Below are 17115 nucleotides of genomic sequence, written 5' to 3' on the forward strand. Positions count from 1 at the left end.
GAAAGGATGAAATCTGAACAGCCAAATTCAAAGCTGAGTAAAACCTCAGCTGTATTTAAGATAAGGAAAGAGGATTATCATTGAAGCTGTCACACAGATAATTACCTGCACTAAAAATAATCATTTGTTTTTAGTTATAGTAATCAAATGTCATGGCAGATTAAAAATAAACAGAGATGTACACATTAGGAAACTGAAAGAAAAAATATTCTATTCACATAGAAGTATCTTGGAATTTTTATAGATGTAAAGAAGTGTTTTTGTTTTTGTCATTAAAAATGCTTCTTTCATTCTAAAATAAGATTCACAGATTATAATGAGAACCTTTTGATTACTGGATGTAATACAAACAGACTAACAGAAACAAAACCTACTATCACTATAGAGCACAAACATTCAAGGCTCCTTAGAGGCAAATTCTTCCTCTGGCAGTGTGAATATCCCCTGTTAGACCCCAGGCCTTCCCCCATAGGAGGGATGGGGGCAATAAAAGGGTGTTGAGACTAGCCCAGATGAGCACTGAGGCCCAGAAAACCCTGATTATTTGGGTTCTCCAGATTTCCTGCTCATGGAGAGGGCTCCTGCATTTTTTGTGGCTGAAACCAAGTCCTTCCATTCCAAGTGATCAGACATATCTCTCCATGTCACAGAATAGAACCACCCTAAATTAAACTGTTGAGCTGTTCACAGCTGCACAGATTATGTCCATGATTAAATTTAAACTCAACTGAGCCTCCTCTGGATAAAATAAAAAGCTTTGTCTGCCATTTAAAAGCACAGTCATCCCTTCTAAAAGTTTGCTTTCCTAATTCTATCATACAAATGTTCCAAATCTTTGAGCTGCTCTTAGTGCATGCACAAAGTTTTGCAGGTGAATCTTTCATAATTTGAACTAAAACAGTTTTTTTTTTATTTTAAAGAGTTACCTTGTATATAAATTAAAAACCTTTTACAGGTGCCAGGAACTTTCTCCCATTAAACATGAACTTTCCATTTTCTCTCTTCTTATTCAAGTAATAACATCTTCCCTCTTAATGCAATTGGCAATTCAAAATCTCACTTCTGCTGAGTAAAATATCTGACTTCAGAAATATTTTGACCAAAAGCTGCCAAAAACTGTGGCCTATTTTAATTTAAATCCTACCTTTAAATCACTTATTTTTCATTTCTGAACACCAGCTTGTTTTAATTTCTCACTACTTTCACTTTGAATTGCTGAAAGAACCTTCTGCTGATCTATTTCTCTTCTGAGATATTTCAGAAGCAATTGCCTTGGTTAGCATTCCTATGGAGATGACATTCCATGCAATATTCATCTACTTACATGCCTTAGTTATTATGACAGTTCCTAAATAGACAGTGTATTACTTCTGTGAAAACCAAATGCTTCTAAGCAAAGTTTTCTCTTCTGTTTCACACCATTAACCTTCCCAGTACTGTGCCCAACACAGTTCATACACTCAAGTATTCTGGCTGTGGGATAAACTGAAATCAGTTTGTATTTGAACATGATTTCCTCTTTCAAGTATCTCTACATCTGCCCACTGCCATATCTGGATCATTGCCAGATTTCTGCTCCTTTTATCTATGCTTAAATTAATATCCAAGTATTAATTATGGTTCTCACTACTGCTTTCCAATCTTTTTGAAACATGCTTAGCACTGCCTTCTATAATTTCAATACACCTTAGTTCTGTAAAGACTGTCTTCTTTACCAATGTTCAAAACCCAAACACCATTTTCAGGAGGCAACTTGAACATTCCTGCTTGAATTTCAAAACTACTCTTTGACTCTCAGGATGGATTTTTCTTTATCTTTCAGCATATATATTACTGCTGACTTGTGCCCTTCTTCACAACACTGTGTCAGCTCCATAAAAAGCAGACAGATTTCTCTTGTGCTTTTCAGCTTACTTGAAACTATCACTTTTTTTTTTCCTGGAACATGGATTTGCTTTCTTTTTTACACATAATCTCCAAGTAAATGCAAAACAAATCTATGACATTTCTCAGCTACTGGGCAGAAAGCATCAAAACCCAGTCATGCTTTATATATTTTGGGGGAATGCGCCTCTATTAAATTTAAAACCCCAAACCCACTGTCTTACCTGAAAGTGTCATACCCAATCACATTGGTATTCTCAGGGTCAGTAATAGCAAATGTCTTTCTGATTTCTTTGGCATGAGATTCAGTCATGCTCTTCAGTTTGTTGAGGATGGCACAAATATTAGCCATGGGGAACTAAAAAGAGGAAATAAGACATGGATTATAAAGACCTGGAGGACAGGATGCCATCCAGAGGGACCTGTCCAGGCTGGAGAAATGGTCCCTTGGGAATCTCAGTAAGACTATCAAGAATATAAACAATTAAACAAAAATCATCAGATCAAGCATTCTCAGAAAGTTTAGTGCAGCAACATAAAAGACGACCCACTTTTCCTTGAAACATTCAATTTCTAAAGCAGAAGTAGAAACGTTTAAAGTACAGTTCTAATAACTTGGTCCTCATTTTATGTTGGTGCCCCTCAATGAATTCTCAAGTCATAAATTTCACAATATTAAAGCTAATTTTTCACCACTGGCTCCAGAAAGGTTCCAACAAATAGTCTCATTCATTTTGGACTACATTCTCTGACATACTCAGAAACAGCACATTGGAATTTTTTTAGGAACCAATTTTACCAATTTTATAAAAATGCTTACATGTATATTTCTTCCTAAATAGAGCATCGAAATAAATTTGAACTCAGATTAAACAGAACTCAAGCACTAAGGCTTTCAATCAATATTCAGATTGTTGTGTTAGTGCTCTACCAAGGATTTATTTGCTATACCCATTTTGTAATATAAAACATAGAAGTATTTAGTCATTAAATTGGGGGTGACTTCTACTATGTTCTTATATGTGTCATGCTCTATCTAGCTTAAAAAGCACAATGAACTGCCTGAAAATATTTTTCTCCCATTTCTTCCAATAGCAATTATTTGAAATTTGGTATGACTAGTATTAAGGACCAGGACATAAAAATTAGGCCTCAGCCCCAACTGTGCTGAAGTGTGTCCACACTTTGTATAAGTTCAAAATGCTCTAGGAAAGGATATTTAAAGTCCCTATGGCACTGCCAGAGCAGTACAAATTGATCGAAGTTTAATCAATACATCAGCAGTTGCAGGTTTTTCTCAGAATTGGAGAAGACAATTTCTGCCTCTGCCAAAACCCCAGGTGCAGCCCTGGCAGGCAATGCCCTTCAAGGCAGTGGCTTGGAGCAGTTGAACCAGCAATCAAAGGGTTTTAGAGGCAGCAGCTTTTCCAGGCCCCTCTCTGAGATGTTTCTGTTTGGGGCATAAGCACAAAGCCTTCTGCTGCTCAAGCAAGGAACAGAGAGAAAAGACTGAGCAGAAAGGTTCAAAGAGCAGAGTGTTTCAGGATGGACAAAGTGTTGTGAATATTCAAGAGTCTGTCTTCTCTACAATATCAAAACAGCTATTTTTACATCTTTTTTCCAAAACTACATATTCCAAACACCTACACAGGCATTGAGTGTCCAAGCAGCATGGCAATAATTTCACCAGCTTTCCCCCTTCTCATGCGACTCCTGATATGTTTCTAGTCACAGTCTAGTTTGGTTTGCTTGCCTTGCTTAACTCAGAGATGATTATGCTGAATTCAATGGAAGTAAAACCCTTTTCTATGTTTGTGCTGCAGCACACAGCAAAGTTAGAACAATTGATACAGTTCAGAGATGCTGAATTCTCTTCCAGTGATGCCTTGTTTGAAAAGTCCTCCCCAAACTTTAATAATATCCAGAAGACTCTGCACAACACACCTATTCTGTTTTGCAAGCGAATCTACACTTTCTAAATAAATATTTTTTTCCTCAAATTGAAAAATAAAACAGAAGTGCTGAAAAGGTTTAAGCTAGGTCATTGAAGTTACTTTCAGTAAAAGTGGCAATCAAAATGACAAGACTCTGTGATTTTTCTCTCCCTTTAACATAAAGACAATACAGTAAGTGTAATTTTGAAACAGAAAACTAAAGCTTTCCAACTATCTTAGATGGTTTCAAACAAATTTTCAATATTCACCTGCACTATAATTACCAATCAAAATTTCATCTAAATCACCATAAGCCTAAAGAACTGTGGTCAAAATGGCAATTTCCATGAAGAAACAGATTTCTTTTACCAGTTTTAGAAAACATACTGGAAGGAAATCTCTTGTCTATTCAGAAGGAAAATAATTTGTTTTGAATTTTAGAAACAACTAACAAATAGCCATTTTTATCTTGTTTCCCCTTTTTTCTAAACAATCGTCCAGCTCTGATCTTCTCTAGTAATTGCTGAAGTTGTTGTGATTTGGGTATGTGATCCCCTGATGAACTGAGGCAAACTTCTGGAGCTCTAGTCAAAAGATATGAGTGAAGCCCCTACCTCTGGGAGAATCAACCTTTTTTTTTTTTCTACCAGCTGCATGAAAACCTTAATTGTGCAAAGAGCCTTTCAAAATTCACTTTAAGAATATATTTTCAATGTCACCTCTTCACATTTTGCAGATTTTATTGTGATACTATACAATCATTCAGTCTGGAGAACTAAAGTCTCATCCATTTGATCCAGGACAATCAATGCAAACAACATTCCAAAGAACATTTACAATCTCAAGATGAGCTCTGAATTTTGGAGAAAAGGTTTGGTTTTGATTCTACCAGGTGGAGAAACCATTCAGCAGGACGGAAACACACTGGATTGCATTTTTGAGGTTTCAGCTTTGTATGTTACTGCTTTAAGCTTTTAGCAGTCTTAGCATTTTACACCCACAAGCATTTTGCAGATCTTCCTTGTTGTTCCAGGGAAGGCAGATGGTGCTAATCCACATTAATTTACAAATCCATATTAATTTACAAAAAATTTCACCATTCTACTAAAGTATAAAGCAGCAGAGGCACTCCAGCTCCCAATTTATTGCTCTCCCCTCTGAAGACAACAAGAAAAGACAGTAAAACTCAATAAACACTGTAAGCTTGAATTCCTGACTGCAATATGAATTTCTAATATTACAAGGGAAACATTTTGGTAGAAAAATGTGTATGAACCCAAAAAATCAAATTAGGACATAAAATAGCCTTATCAGTAAAACTAAATTGGATGTGTCCACATCTTGAGTACTGAACACTGTTCCAGCCTCCACATCTCACAGTTACTTTGCAAGGACAGATTAAAAAGGATGAGACTCTTACCTGCACAGGATTAGGCTGAGGGGGGGAAAGGTCTTAGATTTACAAAATTATAAAGGTGATGCATAAGGTGAATAAACCTCAGAACAGTATAACTGGCCTTGAAAGTAGTGGGAGGATGGTTTAAAACAGATAGAAGATACTTCTTTTATCAGATATTTGTTTTTCATAGCAGGGAGTGAGCTTTTCAACCTACTGCCACAGAAAGTTGTGGAAGCTGACAGTATCTGTAGGTTCAGCAAGGGTTAGTCAACTCAGGGACAAGAGGTTCATGAACAGCCTCAAGAAGGAATAGGCAGGGATATCCCTTGTCACAATCCCTAATGCAGACTGAGTGGATTCTGAGAAAGGAAAAGGGAATGGACAGTAAAGAGTGGCCAGACTTGCATGCACTCCCAGCTGCCATCCCCTAAATCCATTGCTAGACAGAGAGCACTGGGCTGTGAGCCTTGGATGAGGAAACACTATAAATAATTCTGAAAAATACATGTATAAACCACAGTCCTGAGAGATAACAGAAATTAACAAGAGCCTGCTTCACCTCATTTGCATTCTTCTCCATGTAGTTGAACGTGTATTCTTCAGCATCCACCAAAAGAAAGTTGTGACCATGGAAACAAACTCTGGCTCCAACAAACAGATCCTGAGCCTTGTAGTATTCAGATGGCTCACTCTTAAAGAGTTCCTGCCCAGGCTTCTTAATGCGACCTCTTTCCAGGAACTTCCCACCAGCTATCCCTATGGGAACAGAATTACAAATAATTAATTATGGCTTTACTTGGAAAAAAAAAAACCCACACACAAAAAAACCTCCAAGCCATCAGCAAAAAGACACCCCAAACCAGATTATTTGTATTTAAATACCACATTTTGTGCTCCAGTTTCCTGTCTCAGAACACTCTCTTCCCCTGCCTCTCACTGCTAAAAGGACTGTCTCTGCCAGTGTCCACAGCAACAATGACATTGTGCACATTCTGTGACATGTCTCATTTGAATGCCTGCCAAACACCTTCCCTGCTTTGCTTTTCTTTAAAATGGGACAGAAATGTGGCTCTTCAAATCGTTCCCATAACCCCGTTGCCAGCCTTGGAACTGGCCCTTGAGAAACCTAAGATCCAAGCACTAAGATGCAGGCAATTATCCTTAAACTCTTACAAGCAGAAAAAGGAAAACAAAAATCACAACTTAAGAGAGCCCTGTCCTACAAAGATTGTGAATTCTGATGTACTTTAATTCTAACTTCCTTTAAAGGGCTTTGGAAATTTTTTAAAGACATAGGAGTGACATGATACTGTCTTCCACACATTGTTCTGCCAATGCAATTTACCTGTGATCTGCTCTTTGCTTTGTGAGGTGGGGATGTCACATGGCTTCTTTTTCACAGTATAATGATTTTATTTGTGTCACTAGAAACTGCACAAGGTACTCAAGGGTGGGTAAGATGCTGACAGGAACATTTCACTTTCCTGTATTAACTTCTGGTGTACCACAGGAACTGCATTGCATGCACTAAGCTTTCTGGAAAACCTTATGTCACATGTTTAGTTTCACTGGGATATGTGCCCTACAACAACTCTGGGGTTTGCTTCCTGTTGATATTGCAGCTTCCAAGCCAAAAGCCAAAATCTTCCTTTAGTAACATTTAATGCTGCCTTAATACCAGGTACTGATGCAAATCCAGTAAAAAAAGGCTGATGAACAGTGTAATCAAATGCCTTTTATAGTCAAAATTGTAAATGAGTGTGAAACCCAAACTACTTATTAAACCAGAGTTTGGAGCAGATGTCTGTCTTAATTGCTTTATTAGCACCATAAAAGACAAAAAAACCCTCCACTATGGTAATCATCAGATCTTGCTTGAATCGAAAAACAATTCAAATCATTAATGTGACTCTAATGTTAACATATTCCTTTTCACCCAGCTATAAAAACAAGTAAGAAATTTTTAGGTTATATAATCCTGGCAACTGTTTTTAATATTTAATAGGTCTCTGTAAGATTGGAAATTCACTCTTGCCTCTCTATTTCCCTGCAATTGTGCACTTATATTGGAAACCTACTTCTGTCCCATAATGGTTTTTTAAATGTTACAGGTTAATACATTACAAGTGGTATAAAGAAAAATGACTGAAAATATCTCATTTACTTAGAGATTTTACACTGAAACCTGATAAGGAGTTTTGATGGAAATCTACAAAAGCCAGGCTCAAAGCACAAAATAAACACCACCACGAAAAACCCTCTTCCATTAAGATCAGATCAGAGTTTGCAGGTGTTTGTACAGCTGTTGGCTGGGTCTTACACTGAGTAAAAAAGGGGTTGTGATCTTCTTCATGGGGAGCCAAAGTTCTCAGGCTTTGATCCCCATCTCAAGAAGTACTTCAAGATGTCCAGTCCTGTGAATTTCATAGAGTTTCAGTGTTACTAATATTAGAGTGAAGTACTTCTCTGAAACCTTCAGGTTGCTGAAGTGAGAAAACTGAGAGCACCTTACTACTTTCCCTTTAGGACTGGGATTTGAAGGATTGGTATTTGAAGCATTACTTGCCAATTTTTACCAGTTCATGTAAATAAAAAGCTAAAATTTCAGCCCTCTGAACCTGGGTACAAGAGGGATGCCCAGGCTGCTATTTTGGATATCATACTCCTTTTCCTTAGCCACTACTACCTGACCTCTACAAAGTCTTCCCATTCTTAACACTGAAGAAACTCATTCACTATTACTTCAGACATGGCTAAAAGGAGGGAGGGATAGTGAGAGAAAAAAAGTAGAAAGAAAAGGAAGGTAGGAAGAAACAAATTTGAGCAGACCCAGGACTTTTTGTAACTGCTGCTCTATCTCCTCCACCATATTCCTTGCCTTTTCAATGCTGTTCTCACTAAACTCTCCAGTGGCCAGTTCTCAGCCATATCCTTTCATTTCACCTTTCTACCACCTCAAAAAGTCAGCTACTCCATCCATTTTAACAACCCAGGGAAGTTAAAAGTCCACTTACAGACACATGCCTTTCATATGTGCTTTGAAGCATTTGTTACTATTAGTGGGCAAATTTGCCCATTTATCAATTCACATTTTATTTGACCAGCGGTGTTCAATGGACTCCCAGATGAAATCCCAGCACATATTCTCATTCCAAAATAAAAGGAAGGCAGGCAGCAATCTCTGGCCTGGTACTCATGTTGTTGATGGCTCGACCAGCTGACCACATCTGCTCTGCAGTGGGTGGTTTGACTCTTCTCTGGGTGCTGTAGGATAAACCTGGAGTCTCAGGTCACAGCTATTATTACTGTGTGCTCATGGTTCTCTGGGGCCTTTTCTAGCCGAAATGGTGCAAAGGAGAACTAGAAGTGACTGAACAGGCAGTACACATGCTTGGGGTCCAAGATTCAAACTGTTCCCTGGACTTCTTCAATTTAACAGTGCAGCTGTACCTTTAGCACCCTTTATGTCTCTGGACATAAAAAATGCCAATCAGACATGTCATTCAGTGGTGGAGAACTGAGCTGCTCTTGAGCGTCCCAGCAGCATTACGTATCAAATATATACATAAGTGTGTGTGTGTGTGTGTGTGTATTTAGCTGCAACAAAAGAAGTTGCACAAGCTTCAGCCCACTGGATCCCAGAAGTGAGTAAATTATTGATAAGACACTGCTGCCATAAAAGTGCTAAATCTTGATGCTGTAGTGGAGCAGGATTAACTGGGAATGCTCATCAAAGTCCTAAGCAGGTACTCTACACCTTATCAAAACACTTCTCAGAGTATTGCTCATATTTTAGCTGGGGTTAAGGTCCCTATTTATGCACTCATAATACGGCTGGATACAAGCAGAGATGCCATCAGAGGTTCTCTGGATTGAAAAGGCACTTCTGGATGTTAACTGCTCTGAAACTGTTGCTGAAGATGTTTAGTGGACTTCACAGAAAGACATTAATCACTCCACCAAGGTCATGCTTAGCCAAAGCTACCCCATCTCTCTAAACTACAGAATGACTTCCTGACATCCTTCCCACTGCTGTGTCCTTCCATCTGGCCACAAGACACTTCAGGAAAATAAAAAGATGCTTGAAAATCACAGAAACCCTCATATCCTCAGCTGGAGGCAGCCTAAAACAGACAACAGAGGCCAAAAGAATTAGAACATGGCAACATTTGGTGAACATGCTCCAGCAATAGGATAAATGTGGTCAAGGAACTGAGAAGTAACAAAGCATTTATTTGTCACTTCAATACTGTCAGTTTGGCTCTTGGAATACAGTTCAGTATTGTACACAAACACACATCCAGACTCTAGCACAGGTAAATCTTCCCTCTTTAAATGCTCAGCACTCCATGATTAATGGTAAAATATGTTAGAAAGTGTCACAGCTGTTTGGCTTTCATGAGCTACTTCTATACAATGGATGCTGTATAGGTTCCATAACACAATTTTGCAAAACAAAGGATTTAGTCTTTCATTCTTGAAGTCTTGTATTTCCCGTCCCTATTTATCATCAGTTACAATAATATTCCACAACAAAAGCAAACGTTTAAAGGTCAGATTTTCAAATTAAAATGTAATAAAAGCTCTAAAGTATTACACTTGCAGTTCCCAAAGGATATTGTGAAGCACTGTCACGCAATGAACAATGTAATCCTGAGTGAGGAAGATCATGAATTACTATGACATCCAGCTATGCAAGATAATGCAGCAGGCCTGCTGATGCAATTCCCACTGCATTTAAAAATCCATATCCCTGCTCCTGCTACTGCTGAGTCTGGCCACAATGTTTACTGCAAAGTCCAACCAGATGAGCAGGGGAGCTGGGGCTGATTAGAGACATTGCCACCTCTTACCTGAGTTTCTCTCTGCATATTCAAAAACAGAAATGGTGTCATCACTCAGGAAGAAGGAAATGATGAATTTACGATCCTTGTCCACGGGGATGTCCGTGATGAGTTTGGCCGCATAGCGCAGAATGTTGCTGTCCATGCCATACCTAAAACAGCAAAGAAACAGGTAAATAATCAAAAACAGAGTGTGAGAAAAGTTTTCACCCCTAAAAGATGCCTTCTCCTGAGTTTTGTAATATACATTAATTGTGTTAATACTGCACCAAGAAGGAAAATGGCATAAAATTCACTACTTTGTCAAAAACTATTTTCAGCTTAAATTAAAAAAACAAGATAGAGTTGGTCAGACAGAAAGGAATAATTTTCAGGGGAAAATTACTTCTCTGCCACAGGTCTGGAATTAATTTTTATTCAAGTTGAGTTGCAAATCAAGCTCGAAGTTACTTTCCAGAAAATTTGTAAAGGAAGAACACATTTGGGTATGTATATTTTCAAAGAAAATTCTGAATAGCAATTCATACAAGGATTACCTCCCACAAATTCAGGTCCACCAGATGACCTTACTAGCTAGATATTTATCAAGTGATTGTGTTTTAAATAATTTGCAGTGTTTGTACACACACTGTCAATACATTCCCAAGCCTTTTCTAACTGCTTTCCTCTTTTACAAAGATTCTCCAGGTGAATCTTTAAGAGGAGACTTTGCTTTGTTGCTTTGTCTTCAAAGCAACTAATAAACTAAACTGCCTAATAAACCATTTCATAATGGAAAGTAAAGTGTTAAAGCTTTAGAAGTGCTACAGTAAACTGCATGAAATTCAGCAGATTAAAAAAAATATAGTAAGTATCAGAAAGTCAAACAAAAACAAATCTGTGTTGGTCTGCTGGATCATCCAAATTCCTGACTAATGCCTGAACTAAGATTTCTGTCAAACTCCCACTGAAGACAGCAGAGGGAAGGAGGTAGAAGATGGAAGGGTCATAATATTTGCCCTCTCCAAAGAGAAATTTTGCAGAGTTTGCAGAAAATTGGAGTACCATGTCACTGACCCAGTCCCTTAAAGTCTGATGAGCTGTATATTTTGCTGAAAAAAATGACATCCCCACATAACATTTATGTCCCTCACAAAAATACATAATTTAAAAACCTGAAATAGTTTTTCACACAAAATACCTGTCTTTCACCAGGAATTGCCTGTAATCCTTATGGGCAGTCTTGATAACCACACCCTTACAGGAGCTCAAAGAATCTTCTTCAGAACCAAATCCATTATAAGGAGGAATAATTTTTTCTGGTTTTGGAGGTGGTGGGGTCTTATACTGAATTGGGGTGAAATCCACTGCAGTAAAAAGAGAACAAGACTTATTTGTTACTGCTGTGATGAAGGCATTTTACCAAGGATTTAAACTTCCAATACGAATAGTTGTTAGCCTACTTCTGTAACAGACCAAAGATCAAAGTCAAACCAGGATCCCTCCTACTGTTGCAGGGTAGAAGAAGACTCTATAGAGCCAACAGCAAAATTATTTCTTCAAGGATTTCAGCATTTCATCTATAATCTTAAAATATTTGCAAAATATCATTAAGATACACAGCCAAAAGTAAGGACAAATACAGTTTAAAATGGGATAAAATAATAAATTAAAAATTCTAAATTAATTTTTCATCCTTTGAGACAACATGATTCAGTAAATAACTGTCCTATGAGTTTCCTGCTCTGTGCTTTTGGGTAGAGGAAAAAAAATACATAAATAAGAAAAATTGTATTCATTATTTAAGCATACATATATTAAAAGTCTTTGGTACACTAAAGCAAATAACTTCAGCCCTCAACTCACTATATCCAGAGTTTTGGGAAGCTTTGTTTTTCCTGATTTTCCCCAGACTCAAGTCTTGTCTTGCAGTGATCAGTGATCCCAGGTACACAGCAGGAGCTTTCCTGACTCAGCAGAGGCACATCTGGCCAGGGACCTGCACTCAATTCCCACAGAGGTACCTCCCAAAAGTGCTGCTTCCCTGATTCTCATTACTCCTCTCTTGGTGAAAATCTTGTCCCATTTGGCCCCTTGCTGCACCCCTGCACTGCAGAACAGCTTCCAGTGTGTTCACATAAAACTTCACACAGGAGCTCAGTCTGCTGCTTAAATGAGGTTCATGGAAAATTGAAAGGTGAGAGGAAAGTAAGGAACTTGCATATGGGAGAAAACAAATGGGCAGATCTGAGGCAAAAGAAGAAAAGAGCCTCAGGAGCACAGGATAACTCAGGCTGGACAGGACCTCAGGAGGTCTGCTCAGCACAGGGTCTGCCTCAGGTCAGAGGAATATGAGAGATGAGAACCATGTATAAAAGTGGATCCCATGAAATAAAGGGTTTTTTTCCTTTAAAACTTAACTTTTCTACCCAGAACTGAAGCGAGATGGATAACCTAAACTGGTAGCATGGGTTTCAGTGCAAATAGAGGAGGGTGACAAAACTGCTGTCACTTAGAACACTGAACTGGTTTGTGATAAAAAGGTTTTAAACATGGCTATATCAGAAGATCAAAGCACAACACTCCTAAAATCTGACTTGCCTAACAGTGGTGTGAGCATTCAGATGTCAGAGGTTTTTTTTAGCCTGAAAATAATGAGTTCTCCTTTAGCCTTTACCTCTCAGAAGAATATGGTCTGACTCAAAAAGCTGATACTTTCACCTGAATCAGTCAAAAAGGGTTTTGCACAATCCCGCCAATATTCTTCTCCATAAAAACTACATGTGCCCTTCCTGGGACTCAGCAGCCAAAAGGCCAAGCCCAAAGAAAGACCATTCAGAGAACTTCAAAGTAATTTTCACCATGAAAGAGTATGTGTGTGTAAATATGCACCAAAATCACAGACTCATAGGACCATAGAAGGGTTTGGGCTGGAAGGGACCTTAAAGATCACCTCGCTCCAACCCCCCTGAGCAGGGACACCTTCCACTAGACCAGGTTGCTCAGAGCTCCAACCAGCCTGGCCTTGAACAACTCCAGGAATCACAGAATCAATTAGATCATCTGAAATCATCAAGTCCCACCTATGATCAAACACCACCTTGTCAATCAGACCATGGCACTGAATGCCACGTTCTGTCTTTCCTTAAAATCCTGGTGGTGACTCCACTGCCTTCCTGGGCAGCCTATTCCCATGTGTAATCACCCTTTCTGTGAAGAATGTCTTCCAAATCTCCAACCTAAACCTCCCCTGGAGCAGCTTTAGACTGTGTTCTCTCAACCTGTTACTGGTTGGCTGGGAGGAGAGCCTGAGTCCCACCTGGCTCCAACCTCCTTTCAGGGAGTTATAGGGAGTGATAAGGTCCCCCCAGAGCCTCCTGTTCTCCAGGATGAACACCCCCAGCTCCCTCAGTCACTCCTCACAGGACTTGTGCTCCAGACCCTTCCCCAGCTCTGTTGCCCCTCTATAGACCTGCTCTGGATGGGGCATCTGAGATTTCTCAGGACAATCTGCTCCAGTGCCTCACCACCCTCACTGCACAGAACTGCCTCTTAATATCTAATCTCAGCACACTCTCTTTCAGTGTGAAGTCATTCCCCCTTGTCTTGTCTCTCCAGGCCCTTGTAAAGTCTCCATTTTTCTTGTCTGTTCTTTTCAGGTAATGGAAGGCCACCTTTAGGTCACTCCAAAGCCTTCTGAACTGCCCAATTCTCCAAGCCATTGCCCATAGGAGAAGTGCTCCTTCCCTCTGATCAACTTGGTACTTCCTCTAGACTCTCTCCAACAGCTCCATGTCCTGGGATCCCAGGGCTGGATGCAGCACTGCAGGTGGGGTCTCAGAAGAGTGGAGAAGAGATGCAGAATCCTCCCCTCCCCTGCTGTCCACAGTGCTTTGGATACAGCCCAGCATACCCTTGACCTCTGGGCTGAGAGGGCACAAGGCCAGGGCATGTCCAGCCCCTCATCCACCAGCCAAGTCCTCCTCTGCCTGGACACTCTGGATCTGCCCATTCCTCAGCCTGGATTGACACCGGGGATGGCCCCAGCCCAGGTGCTGCACCTTGAACTTGTTCTTATTAAACCTCATGAGATTCCCGTTAAGCTGTATGAGATCCCCTATTTTCTAAGCACTGTTTGTGACCAAAACACCACATTTTCCACAGCGTGTGCTTGATACAAGCAATGCCTGATAGAATAAACAGGGAGCCTGTAAATCGGCATAGACGGAGCAGGAGGGTAAACCCCGATGCCTACAGGTGCTGAGCACCGCAGGTAGCACACAGGATCCGCCGGCGAGATTCCTGCTGGATTCTCCGCTGGATTCCCACTGAATTCCCGCTGGATCCCCACTGAATTCCCGCTGGCTTTCCCGCTGGATTCCTGATTCCCGCGCCGGGAGCGGCACCGGGATCGGCGGCTCCGCGCTCCCACAGCGCCACCCGGTGGCGGCGCGGCGGAGGCGGCGGGGGCTGACGCTGCTCATCAGCCCGAGCGCTCGCTTTTAATTAGACAATTAGCGGATTTGGGCAGCCACAAGCCTCGCCTCTTTGCTCAGGTGTCACAGGTCCTGCCAGAAGCAGGTACCGGGTACCCCTCCTCGGGGGACCAGGACACCTGCGTGGGACCCTGGCTGCAGAGGACAAGAAGCTCCTGTGTTTACACGCTGGTCACAGTCTGCACATTCACGCCCATGCATAAGGCTTTCATCAAGAGATGCTAAAGCATTTCCCCTTTCGTAAACTTCAGCACATGTGGATGAAAATTAGATTTATAAACTAGAAGGAAGTTGTAAATTAAGAGGAATAATGTTTTATCCCTGGAGGATGTGTTGAATCCCACACAAGTGAAGCTCAGAGTAAGTGAAATGCAAAGGGAAGTTCAGCCCTTTGGTTCCCATCTCATCCCTGAAGTAAAATGAACTTGTGTTATTCACTGAATCATAGAATTACTAATTTTAGAAAAGACCTCTGAGATCACCCAGCACTGTCAGGTCTACCATTAAACCATGTCCCTAAGTGCCACATCTTCACATTTTTTGAACACTTCCAGAGATGGAGACTCCACTCCACTACTTTCCTGGACAGTCTGCTCTAGCTTGACAACCCTTTCAGTCAAGAAATGGTTCTTAATATCCAATATAAACCTCCTCTGAGGCTGTTTCATATTGTCCTGCCCCTTGTTACCTAAGAGACCGACCCTCACCTGTCTAGGTTCACTAAAGAGAAAAATACAAACATCCAGCCTTGTGTCACCTATATTTTCCAGGATTTTAAAGGATTATGTATTCATATTCTTTCCTGTGAAAGAAGAAATTCAGAAAGAAATTGCCATGGAGAAATACAGGTTATAAAACTAGTCAAAAACTCATTTCTGGAACTTGTGAAGAGCCAGCTACCTGAGCTCAAAATCATTTCATCTTTGCCCTTTCACAAAGCATTAGGGCAAAATCAGACAGACAGCTGGCACTTACATACAAAATGCACTCTTCTCAGGGTGATCACTGGTGTTTAAGAAAATTACCTCTGTCCAGTCTGGAAAAGAAATCAATTCTCACTTCTTCCAGGCTGTAACATTTTCAGTGTAAATTTACAGTGGATAAAAAGTAAAGTGAAAGTCTGGGATTACTAATTTTATTTACAGAAAGAACAGGTATTTTGGCCATGTATATTTTCATCCCTTTTTACTGCAGTAACTTGGGGGGTTATATCACCTCATTTATCAAATATGGACCACATACTTGTACATTTCCCATAACTTCAAAACTTGAGTGAGATTGGAACAAGCACTGGGAACAGCAAGGAACAAAACAGTTCCAGCCACATCTTTAGCATATAAACAATTTGAAGACAGCAAAGCCTTCTTAGTAAGAAAAACTAAATTCCTCACAAAGAATTTGTTGCCAGAGAGGCAGCATTAAACCAGCTTGACTGAGCTTGTCAGCTTTCAATTTCAATATATATTCTGAATTTTGGTATAGAGTGTGAGATTACCTTCTTCCCTCCTTGAAGAACTGCAGGAAAACCCTCATGTGTTAGATAAGACCATATTTCAAGGAAGAGCCAAGTGCTACATACTTTGGATTACATACTGAATATCAGAGTATAGAAAAAGGAAAGAAATTCTACCTTCAGAGGAAGAGGACAGGCACCTCTGAGCAATAAAGCCAGAAACAGGAGAGAGAAATCCCACTAGACTTGGGCAATATAAAGAGGTGGTGATAACCCGGGGAGATGGCAGTTAGCATAGTGTTCTCTATACATCAGAGGAGATGCATGACAAACAGCTGAGACCTTCTAGTGATAGTCTGCTTCACAACTGAGGTAAGAAGTAAAATATGAAGGCAAAAAAAAAAAAAAAAAACCAAACCCACATCCACAAATTTTACATTCAGGAATAAAGAAAACCTAGTTCTCACTGAAGTGTCCATGCAGCTGAAACATGACAGTGTTCATCCTGATTCAAAGAAAACCTCCATTTACAGTCTTTCTACTTAATGATTATTACAGTTACCTGGGCAAAAAAAAGGAATCTATACATGCACAAGTATATTTAGAAGCTGCTGCTCAGTCTCCACCACGTGTAGTGGAGAGGTTAAACACCAGAGACACTGACCTCTGACGAGCCTAGTGAAAATTGGCAGCAGGCTGCAGTGCCCCGCTGAGGGGAAAGCAAGGAGTCAGCTGTTATGCCGTTCTCCAGGAGCAGCTGCCTGGCCAGCAGCACAGAGCCCTGCCCCGGCAGCGGGTCACGGCCGGAGCCTGAGAAATGAGGGGGTGGGAGGGGTGGAGAGCAGGCACAGGAGAGGGATTGCAGGGTGCTCTGAAAAGCCTCAGCAGCCAGGCTTGGGAGGTGCTCGAACAAGGAAGAAAAAGCTGTAGGAAACCAGATTTTCCTGGTTTTGTTCCATCTTGAGTAATCTGTTATTTAAGAGAGAATACTTTTTACTCTGTGCTAAGATATTGTATTAAGTGAGAAAGACAAGTACCAGCTTCCTCTCCCTGCACATCAGCCTGTTTCCCATTTCAGCAGGGTGACCACAACACCTACTTGGCTAAAGTCTTTTCCTCCTCCTCT

The 17115-nt window shown here is 40.4% G+C and overlaps 1 protein-coding gene across 4 annotated transcripts in view; it reads right to left on the bottom strand.

Annotated features, from left to right (window-relative positions):
- EFHC2 (EF-hand domain containing 2) overlaps positions 1-17115 on the bottom strand; it is a 58638-nt gene that overhangs the window by 13081 nt on the left and 28442 nt on the right. For all 4 annotated transcript variants that reach the window (XM_030233971.2, XM_050978878.1, XM_050978871.1 and 1 more), the window contains 4 exons: positions 11242-11407; positions 10071-10213; positions 5777-5973; positions 2109-2242 (listed from right to left, as the gene is read on the bottom strand). In XM_030233971.2, coding sequence (XP_030089831.1) covers positions 2109-2242; positions 5777-5973; positions 10071-10213; positions 11242-11407 — 640 coding nt within the window. The remainder of the gene's footprint in view (positions 1-2108; positions 2243-5776; positions 5974-10070; positions 10214-11241; positions 11408-17115) is intronic.

Source organism: Serinus canaria, chromosome 1 (assembly GCF_022539315.1).
Source record: "Serinus canaria isolate serCan28SL12 chromosome 1, serCan2020, whole genome shotgun sequence".
NCBI lineage: Eukaryota > Metazoa > Chordata > Aves > Passeriformes > Fringillidae > Serinus > Serinus canaria.